The 11,590-nt window shown below is 43.6% G+C and overlaps 1 protein-coding gene across 2 annotated transcripts in view; it reads left to right on the top strand.

Moving 5' to 3' along the window:
- The first annotated feature begins 212 nt into the window (after positions 1-212).
- sugp1 (SURP and G patch domain containing 1) overlaps positions 213-11,590 on the top strand; it is a 30,337-nt gene continuing 18,959 nt past the window's right edge. The window contains exons 1-3 of one of the 2 annotated variants that reach the window (XM_080470607.1): positions 213-329; positions 1,418-1,586; positions 6,091-6,194. In XM_080470607.1, the coding sequence (XP_080326733.1) occupies positions 311-329; positions 1,418-1,586; positions 6,091-6,194 (292 nt within the window). In that variant the 5' untranslated portion in view covers positions 213-310. The remainder of the gene's footprint in view (positions 330-1,417; positions 1,587-6,090; positions 6,195-11,590) is intronic. The other variant, XM_080470608.1, reaches the window with a different exon arrangement.

Genomic DNA, 11,590 nt, shown 5'->3' with positions numbered 1-11,590 from the left:
TAGTGACGTGATGAGATGGATTTAATGTCTTGATGTATTTTCTGTTCAGAGGAGGAATATAGGAGAGAATAAAGAGAGAATAAAGTGTTTGACCACGAGTCCAGGCTTCACCACTATTTCCGATGAGCAGCTACACATAAATTGCTGAATATATTTTGCATGAGAACAAGGACAAGCTCTCATTTTGAAAATCTGCACCCGGCGCTTTCGTTTCCACTTCCTTAGCATTAGCCTCGTTAGCTTCTGTGGAGCTAGCGAAGCTTCGTCGGCGTGTGATTCCTTTAAATAAAGAAAGCGTTTCGCTGCCACAATGGAGTCTGGAGATCCAGGTAAACAGTAAATGTGACATTTAGGACGAGAATAACCAGCTTATCAAACAACTGATTTAACCAGTTTAACGATAACTAGTCATGCAGTAGATGATTCGTACTGAGCTAAGAGCTAAGCTAACAGGCTAACGGCTCCGTTATTTCATCTAAATATCAAAACAGACGGTGAAAGTTAATGTTCTGCATTTAAACTTCACTTAAAGATTGAAACGTTGATGCAGTTTCCTTTTTAATGGTGGCTTTTGTTTGAAGGCTGTAAATCTCACAGTGTGTCTCTGAAACAGTAAAATAATAAGCAAACTTCAAATCAGCTTCAGTTTCTGTATAATGAATAAATCTACAAAATTTCAATGTTTTTTTATTGATCTCTGAAGAAACCAGAGAGGAGACTGGAGGGGTTAACCTTATTTACTCTTATTATCATGATTGTTATTGTTGGACTTATTTCTTTGAGATACTTTTCCTGAATTGGCGAAACTGTTGTGGAAAAGTGGCCCTGGAGATAGATAGACCACTCACACGCACACGCACACGCACACACACGCACACACACACAGATTGATCTTTGTGTCTGATATCATCTGAATCTTTGTGAGCAGATCTCTGAAACGTTCATTTGTTTTTATCCAGTTTCCAGAAGACGGGAATCCAGTAAATTACCTGAGCTGCTTTTTCTTTAATGTTTTAGTGAATAGTCACGTCTTCCTGCCTCCTGTTGGTTTTTTTGTACTTTGAGGACAACACCAGGTGTATTTATCTACTGTGGATGAGCTTTATTTTAACATTACACAGTAATTGAAGCTATTGGTCTCATTGGCATATTTCACATCTCACTACCAATACCACATCATGACTTAATCTACAATTGCCCTACATGTTTTCTTTAAATTACCTTAAAATGTAATGTCTTTTCATCAGCTTTATAAGGGCTTGTTGTTTAGTTGCATGTTGGTTTCTTCTGTTTTCTTCCTGTTTAAGTGCTCCAGTCTGTAAAGTACACTACTTTTTAAATTCCTTTTTATTTTGACCCATTTGTGGAAAAGGTGATTGTATTGTCTCCTAACAGAACGTACTGTAATGTGTTGCAGGGCGGGGAGGGTGGAAGTCCAGGCCAGTGCAACCTCAGAAGAACAAAATCAACCTGAATATTCTCCGTCAAGAAAAACTGATTGCTCAGAAGAAGAAGGAGATCGAAGCCAGAATAGCAGAACAGGCAAAACTGAACACACAAACTATGAACAAGCCCCTGCCCACCAGGTGAGACACCGCCTCACCTTTTTTTAAACATTCAATGTCTGTATCGGCCAGACAAAGGTTGTTTGTGGCCTTAAAGAGCTTATGACACCAAAGCATTTTTGAAAAAAGCAAAACAAAATAAAAGTATTTGGATTCTAAAACGTTTTTGGTATGCTGCCGTCATCCGCTCGTAAAAAACTAGGAAAATCGAGTGAAATTACGTCGTGATTCTCCGCCCATCGAGCTTTCTCACCCTCCATCTCGCTGTGACGTCAGAGGAGTAACGGGTTCCAGAAATACAGAACGTTCAGTTCACGTGCGCCCAAAATATGAACGAGTTCATGAACGAATGTTCATTGAACTCGTTCAGGCACAACACTGTCCAGCATTAACAGGTTCCAGCATTAACAGACTCCAGCAGTACCAGGCTCTAGCAGCCAGGCTCAGCAGTACCAGGCTCCGGCAGTACCAGGCTCCAGCAGCAACAGGCTCAACACACAGCAGCGGACACAGAAAAGTGAAGAAACAGAACTGTTTTCTGATATTTCACACGGTTCATCAGTAGTTGAAGACTTTTTAAAGAAGAGGAGGAAGAGAGAGTGATGGAGGTCAGGCCCAACAGATTTGGGGGAATATTGATGATCAACCCAGCAACTACGGCAAATATTCTGACAATCTGAAGACGAGACGCCAACAATTGTCAAGGAGACTGATTGAGTCCATATCAGTTACCGTGGAGACGACAGAATAAAGACTGTAGATCTGATGTGATGATTATAGCTGTAAAAAATAACGCTGATTTAATGAAATGATTTGAAACGTTTAATTCGTTAAAAATCTTTTACGGAATTAATGTAGTTTTGTTTACTTTTGTTTTTTTAACTCCCTTACCAGAGCAGCATCATGAGTTCTCTGGGTGCAGCACTGTGACCACAGAGCAGCATAGTACTCAGTGGAATAATATTTAGGGAGAAATTTTCACTTTAAAGTTTCCTGACGGCTGATTGAAAAGATAAAAGTCATTAGTTTTACTTTGAAAAGCCAAATTTAACGACCACAGAAGTAATTCTGCAGCCAAACAGCAGGTTGCCATGTTGGCTGACCAGGAGCCTCCAAACTGACCAGGTGACTCCACAGTGACTGTACAGTGACTTCACAGTGACTCCACAGTGACTCTATAGTGACTATACAGTGACTCTACAGTGACTTCAGAGTGACTCTACAGTGACTTCAGAGTGACTCCACAGTGACTTCAGAGTGACTCGACAGTGACTTCACAGTGACTTCAGAGTGACTCTACAGTGACGTCACAGTGACTCTAAAGTGACTTCAGAGTGACTCCACAGTGACTCTACAGTGACTTCAGAGTGACTCTACAGTGACTTCAGAATGACTCCACAGTGACTCCACAGTGACTCCACAGTGACTCCACAGCGACTCTACAGTGACTCTACAGTGACTTCACAGTGACTTCAGAGTGACTCTACGGTGACTTCAGAGTGACTCCACGGTGACTTCAGAGTGACTCTACAGTGACTTCACAGTGACTTCAGAGTGACTCTACGGTGACTTCAGAGTGACTCCACGGTGACTTCAGAGTGACTCTACAGTGACTCTACAGTGACTTCAGAGTGACTCTACAGTGGCTTCAGAGAGACTCCACAGTGACTTCAGAGTGACTCTACAGTGACTTCAGAGTGACTCTACAGTGACTTCAGAGTGACTCTACAGTGACTTTAGAGTGACTCCACAGTGACTTCAGAATGACTCTACAGTGACTTCAGAATGACTCCACAGTGGCTTCAGAGTGACTCCACAGTGACTCCACAGTGACTCTACAGTGACTTCAGAGTGACTCCACAGTGACTTCACAGTGACTCTAAAGTGACTTCAGAGTGACTCTACAGTGACTCCACAGTGACTTCAGAATGACTCCACAGTGACTCTACAGTGACTCTACAGTGACTTCAGAGTGACTCTACAGTGACTCCACAGTGACTCTACAGTGACTTCAGAATGACTCCACAGTGACTTCAGAGTGACTCCACAGTGACTCTACAGTGACTTCAGAGTGACTCCACAGTGGCTTCAGAATGACTCCACAGTGACTCTACAGTGACTCTACAGTGGCTTCAGAGTGACTCTACAGTGACTTCAGAGTGACTCCACAGTGACTTCAGAGTGACTCCACAGTGACTTCAGAGTGACTCCACAGTGACTCTACAGTGACTTCAGAGTGACTCCACAGTGACTTCAGAATGACTCCACAGTGGCTTCAGAGTGACTCCACAGTGACTTCAGAGTGACTCCACAGTGACTCTACAATGACTTCAGAATGACTCCACAGTGGCTTCAGTGACTCCACAGTGACTTCAGAGTGACTCCACAGTGACTTCACAGATACTCTAAAGTGACTTCAGAGTGACTCTACAGTGACTCCACAGTGACTTCAGAGTGACTCCACAGTGACTTCAGAGTGACTCCACAGTGACTTCAGAGTGACTCTACAGTGACTTCAGAATGACTCCACAGTGACTACAGTGACTTCACAGTGACTCCAGTGACTCTACAGTGACTTCAGAATGACTCCACAGTGGCTTCAGAGTGACTCCACAGTGACTTCAGAGTGACTCCACAGTGACTCCACAGTGATTTCAGAATGACTCCACAGTGGCTTCAGAGTGACTCCTCAGTGACTCCACAGTGACTCTACAGTGACTTCAGAGTTACTCGACAGTGACTTCACAGTGACTTCACAGTGACGTCACAGTGACTCTAAAGTGACTTCAGAGTGACTCTACAGTGACTCCACAGTGACTTCAGAGTGACTCTACAGTGACTTCAGAATGACTCCACAGTGACTCTACAGTGACTACAGTGGCTTCAGAGTGACTCTACAGTGACTTCAGAGTGACTCCACAGTGACTTCAGAGTGACTCTACAGTGACTTCAGAATGACTCCACAGTGACTCTACAGTGACTCTACAGTGACTTCACAGTGACTTCAGAGTGACTTCACAGTGACTTCACAGTGACTCCACAGTGACTCTACAGTGACTTCAGAATGACTCCACAGTGGCTTCAGAGTGACTCCACAGTGACTCTACAGTGACTTCAGAATGACTCCACAGTGGCTTCAGAGTGACTCCTCAGTGACTCTACATTGACTTCAGAGTGACTCCACAGTGACTTCAGAGTGACTCCACAGTGACTTCAGAGTGACTCTACAGTGACTTCAGAGTGACTCCACAGTGACTCTACAGTGACTTCAGAGTTACTCGACAGTGACTTCACAGTGACTCTACAGTGACTCTACAGTGACGTCACAGTGACTCTAAAGTGACTTCAGAGTGACTCTACAGTGACTCCACAGTGACTTCAGAGTGACTCTACAGTGACTTCAGAATGACTCCACAGTGACTCTACAGTGACTTCAGAGTGACTCCACAGTGACTTCAGAGTGACTCCACAGTGACTTCAGAGTGACTCTACAGTGACTCCACAGTGACTTCACAGTGACTCTACAGTGACTTCAGAGTGACTCTACAGTGACTCTACAGTGACTTCACAGTGACTCTACAGTGACTCTACAGTGACTTCAGAGTGACTCCACAGTGACTTCAGAGTGACTCCAGAGTGACTTCACAGTGAGTTCAGAGTGACTCCACAGCCACTCGCTTCAGAAGGTACAGTTAAAAAAAAAAAAAAAAGTCTCGGTGCAAATCCCGGCAGGAGCCTTTCTGTGTGGAGTTTTCATGTTCTCTCTCTCCGTGTGTGCTGCTTTTCTTCCGGTACTCCGGTTTACTCTGATGATAGTCCACACAACCCGCACCGTGACTCCCTGGACAACATTCCCGGCCTCCATCACCTCCTCCTGAGCTACACCCCCGGCCTCCATCACCTCCCCAGAGCGCCGCTCTGTGTGGCTGCTGAAGACGGTCCATTTAGTGAAGAAATTTCCCGTCGGAGGACAAATGAGGGACTTTTAATAAATGAACTCTGCCGTCAATCTGTCCCGTGTAGTGAATGTCTGCTCCAATGAGCCGACAGCGTAGACATATGCTAGTAGATCCTTCAATATGTGTAGAGGCTTGAGTCTACACCATATAGTGGATGATCTAGTCGAGTATGTCTACTGTGTAGACGTACACAATCAAGTAGAGGTCTACTACAATTTGTCTATGTATTAGATCTTTCTGTGGTGAAAATCCCTAAAATAAAAAAAGCACAACAACAATATGAAAACGCAGCATTCCCTGTGGGACCGAGAGAAAGTGTTCCTCCCGTGACGTCACTTCCGCGTTCCTCTCCAGTGTTCGGGTTTGCTTTTCAACATTGCAAAATTAGAAAAAGGGTAATTGTTTAAACATTCCAGGGGGCATCTGATGAAGGCAATTATGCCTTTCACTCTTGTTATTGATGGCGAAAATAATTAAATCAGCATGGATTACGGTGTCATAAGCTCTATAACATGGACTGGAAATGATCAGAAAATGTTTTTTCTTTTTTATATTATTGTCCTTAGTTCGCCCAGTTTCCAGGGAGCTTTGCCAAACAAGTTTGCTAACGACGGCAGCTTTCTGCAGCAGTTCATGAAGATGCAGAAGGAGAAACCCAGTAATACGACAGGTCAGTTTCTTCATCCTTCTTTCTGGGATTGGAGTTTCTGGCTCCAATCCATGTTGCCTTCCACCCTACAGATCTCACACCCCCAGACTGGATGGAACTCCAGACCAGGATTTTTTCGCCACCAAATTTGACTGTTTCTGGGTGAATCTGGGATCCATTCGGGTTCCAGTAGATCTCCTGCAATATTTGCGATGACTGTGATGAAATTCATCTGAAAAATCCACTTTCTGCCACTTTTCCAGCGTCTATCCTTTTTGCTGGCTGTGGGCCTTGGAAAATTGTCTCTGGTTTAAGGGCACTGGTTCGACCATGGAGTCCATTTCGAGAGAATTGGATAAACAGTTCTGGTTGACACTGGGATTTCAGGTGACCAGGTCTCGTGAAGTGGAAGCAGCAGTGGAAAATGGGCTTTCTTTGGCTCTCCCAGCCAGCCCTTGGCCCTCCAGAGCAGTTGTCTTGCAGAGTCTGCCTGACCTGGGCTGGTCAGAATCGTCTCCAGTCTCTTCATATCTTGTTCTTGGCCTCTGTACTTCACACTGAGACACATTGAAGGTTTCTCCCACCTCAGCTGTGGCTCTGGTCTTTAGCCTCTTGGTAATGAACACTTTGTGTCTCAAGGTGAATCTTAGGGATAAGGTCAGAGGTCAAGTTGCAGTTGATGTAAAGGTCTGTGTACTGTGCTTCTTTTTATACATACCTGAGAACAGTGACGAGTGGTGAGGTTCATGGCTGGTGAGGCACTGACTTCATCACAGTCAGATTTACAAACATATGAACCCTAAAGAGGATCTTATTCACCATTTGATTGGCAGCAGTTAACGGGTTTTGTTTAAAAGCTCAAACCAGCATTCATTACACATACAAACTGTAGCACACAAAAAAGCACATTTAATAAAAAAAAAACGTTATTATGGTCTTACCTTTACTTATAAATGAAGTCCATGCGCCTCTCCTTCTGAACAAAAGCATCGATAACTTGTTTATAGAAGTTTAGAAAACTGTTTTATTTTAGTTATGTAATCCTCCATGTTAAAAATAAGTCCAGGCAAGAGGAAAAAATAAACGATCGCTGCCGCTGCACTTGACTTGCTAACTGTAGCTTGTTGTCGCTTATTCTGCAGCCGAGGAGTCGCAAGAAGGATCCCTGGGATCACTAGCGCCCTCTACCATGAGGCAGGAGAACTGCGTGCCTCACCCAGTGCGTCTTTGCAGCCGTTTTATGATTGCTCAGCACAAGAAACACGTTACACACATACAGTTGTTGACAAAATACACTGTACATTATATATCTCAGTTAACTAAACTATGGAAGTTTATAATATAATTCATATAGCAAAAGTGTTTGAACATTTTAATAGCGACATACAGAGAGATAGCAATACGGTCTCACTGCACAGCAGGCCAGCAGTTAGCCGAGTCATTGCGCAATCCATGGTGAGGCTCAGCTGGCTGCTGCCTCACCGCAAGTCTCTTCTCAGTATTTGAACGGTAAATGTGAAAATTCAGCGATTTTGAATAAAAATAATCTAAAACTGGTGAAGTTAAATGGAAAATAACTTTATAGTATAATCACTGGATACATATAACAATTTAATTATTTTTTTTTCTTTTTACATTTTTTTTCTTTTCATGATGGCAGGTGAGGCACTGCCTCCCCTGACTGCACGTCACTGCCTGAGAATTATTTGATCCATTATTTGTCATAAGTGACACTCTAATCTAGGATTTGGTGCATCATATGACAAAGCAACAAGACTTTTGTCTTTGCAAATATTGGCTCAATGGGCTTTACCAAGCTGTGAACATTAAAATACTTTTTGACAGTTTTGTTTTGCACCGAAACATTATTACAGAAGCTGTTGGGAATAGAAATCAGCCATTTATTGTAAAAAAAAGTTATTGATTTTAAATACACTGCTCAAAAAACTAAAGGGACACCTGAACAACCCAATGTAACTCCAAGTATATCACACTGGTGTGAAATCACTCTGTCCAGGTAGGAAGCAACACTAACTGTGAATCAATTTCACCTGTTGTGCCATGACCCTGTTCTCCTGGTTCCTGGCTGATGTTCTGCTCACTTGTGAATGTTGATAGTGTTCTCAGTCCTCGAGGCAGCAGGAGGCGAGTCTACAACCAACACAAGTTGCTCAGGTTGAGCAGCTCATCCAAGATGGCACATCAATGTGAGCTGTGGTAAGGTCTGCTGTGTCTCCAAGCACAGTGTCCAGAGCATGGAGGAGACACCAGGAGACAGGCCAGGACACCAGGAGACGTGGAGGGGGGCGTAGGAGGGCAACAAGCCAGCAGCAGGCATTGGCATTAGCCAGAGAACACCAATATTGTCAGATCGGCGCCCTGTGCTCTTCACAGATGAGAGCAGCTTCACACTGAGCACATGTGACAGAGTCTAGAGAACGTGGAGAACGTTCTGCCATTAGGTACCAGGATGAGATCCTCAGACCCATTGTGAGACCAGATGCTGGTGCAGTGGTTCCTGGGTTCCTTCTGATGCAGGACAATGCCAGGCCTCATGTGGCTGAAGTGTGTCAACAGTTCTTCCATGATGAAGGTCTTGATGCTCTGGACTGGCCTGCCCGTTCCCCAGACCTCAATCCAACTGTCTGGTTCCATCCACCAACCACACCTTGACCACAGACGGTCCAGGAGGTGACTGATGCTTTGATCCAGGTATGGGAGGCCATCCCTCAGGAGAACATCCACCGCCTCATCAGAAACATGCCCAGGCGTTGTAGGGAGGTCCTACAGGCAGGTGGAGGCCACGCACACTACTGAGCCTCATTCTGACTTGTCTGGAGGAATTTCACCTGACGTTGGATCAGCCTGCAATGTGATTCTCCACTTTTATTTAGATAGGATTCCAAATACAGACCTCCATGGGATAATAATTTTGATTTACATTGATCATCTTTGTTATTTAGTTCTCAACATACTCTACTATATATTGAATAAAGACTTTCAACTGCAGTATTTCATTCATTGAGATCTAGGATGTTATTTTAGTGTTCCCTTTAGTTTTTTTTAGCAGTGTATATTTGAGAGGCACTTTGAGTCAACAAGACTTTTGTCAGTGACTGTTGTTGTCAGAGGTCCAACAACATTGTATTCAACATGTATTTCCCCAAACCCATCCTTGGTCCTGCATTTCAGCCAGTCTAAAAGTCCCTGGACTGAGTTCGGCTGAGAACAGGCTGCTTCTGCTCCTGGACCTCTATGCCAATGAGCTGCTCTGTTTTCTGGTAGCGTTTGCAAGGAGAACAAATGGCGTCCGCTCTGTGTTTTCTTTTTTAGGGCAGAGCTCATCTACCTGTGGGAGGATTTATTTACTGGCATGATGTCATGAAGGGAAAATCTCTGATTATCCTTCATGAACACAAATTCTCTAAAAAGTGGTGGGAGAAGACAGACTTTCTGCACTTCTGTGTCCTCATACATTGGCGGTGGGGACACATACTACTGTTAAAAAAAACAATAAAAAGACTGATCATAAAAAAAACAACGTTTTTCTAACACATTGTTAAACATATAAAACAGAAACACTCAGGAAAAAGTAAAAAAAAACTAATCAAAATTGAAACACCTACAACCAAACATACATAGAAAGTAAACAGAATGTAAGCCGTTCCCATCTCAGATATTAAAAACCTCATCGGTCACTGAGGGGATCAACATGTGATTTTTTGAAATAGGTGCTGTAAATAGTAACTTGGTCAGCTTGAAAGAGCTCCTACACTGATTCCAAATTTTAATTGTGTGAACAACAATTGGATTGGAAGAATATGATGAGATGGACTGCTTGAAAGGCAGTTCAGAGCAGAGCAATGCGGCTGGAGAGCCAGATGTAATTGAGCCTCTCTCTGAAGTGACCCAGCTGGGCACTGCAGCATCTCTGTTTAGCCAGTACAGTGCCGCTCTGCAATTTGCTGCCCAGTAAAAACACATGAAATTAGGGAGCGACATACCACCTAAATTGCAGGGCAGTTGTAGTACTTTTTTGCCCATTCTTGGATGTTTTTTATTCCATATAAAAGAAGATATCTGGCCATTAGTGTTAGAGAAAAATGAGTTTGAAAGAAAAATGGGTAGACTTTGGAACAAATAGAGAAATTTAGGCAATATGGTCATTTTAACCGAATTCCTTCTCCCCCCCCAGAGAGAGAGGCAATGAGTCCCAACGAGCTATGTCCTGTTTGAGATTCGAAAGCAGTGGAAAAAAAATTTGCCTTGTATAAGTCTCTGTAATTATGAGTTACCCAAATGCAGAGATATTTCATCTTTGTAGAATTAGTCTTGAAGGAGACCGTTTCAAAAAGATCCCTTCCAGGGATGTTGACGGCATCTTACCACTTTTCTGAACATTGACCTTGTAGCCAGATATCTTCCCAAATTTGCTAAGCAAATCCAACAGTGGAGGGATACTGGACAGAGGGTTTGAAATGAACAGAAGTGTGTCATCAGCATAAAGAGAAACCTCATGCTCTGACCCCAAACGTTTTATTCTTTAAATGTCCAGACTTTGCCGTACCGCTACGGCCAACAGTTCAATCTCAACTACAAAGAGCAGCGGCGAGAGAGGACATCCCTGCCTTGTGCCACGTTGCAGCTGAAAATAGGAGGATATGTTATTCTTGGTGCGGACAGCTGCCAATGGGGGGCAATAAAGCAGTCTTATTCATGCTACAAATTTAGGACCAAATTTGAACATTTTTAAGGTTTTAAAAAGGTTGTCCCACTCCACCTGGTCAAAAGCTTTTTCAGCATCTAGAGATTTGAGCACCTTCTCTTCTTGGTGGTCGGGTGGAGTGGGGCCATACAAAATATTAAGCAATCGCCTAATATTAAAAAAGGATTGGCGATTTTTGAGAAGCCCTTGTTAAACACGTCTTACACTGTTGCCGCCATAGCCCCGCCCCAGAAAATCATTTTAAAGGGAATTCTGCATAATATGACCCTTTAAAATCATCTTATACTTTGTTGTACAGCTCCGGTATGATGAGAACTTGACCTTGACCTTGGGTCACTTGATAGGTGCCAAGTCGAACCACAGCCTCCTGCGTCAAAGTTGAGAACCCTAACCTTGGACTACCTCGAGGCTACCTCTGGACCACCACTGGACTACCTCTGGACCGCCACTGGACTACCTCTGGACCACCACTGGACTACCGTTGGACCACCACTGGACCATCAATTGACTGACTGGCAGACTAGAGTGCTGCGTGGGCAGGAGAGAGGACAAAGCTGTGAAAGTATGAAGCTGAACTCTGGACATTTCTAACAGAGTGGGAGAGTGATTTTTGTCTTTGTTGAACGTCATGGAAAGCCATTGCATCTGATATGCCAGACGTCTCTTGGACATTTCAATGTATTGTGGCGAG

This window comes from Lipophrys pholis (genome assembly GCF_963383615.2).
Source record: "Lipophrys pholis genome assembly, chromosome: 1".
Classification (NCBI taxonomy): Eukaryota; Metazoa; Chordata; class Actinopteri; order Blenniiformes; family Blenniidae; genus Lipophrys; species Lipophrys pholis.
The sequence above is the reverse complement of the archived record's forward strand: the minus strand, read 5'-3'. Positions and strand labels throughout refer to the sequence as shown.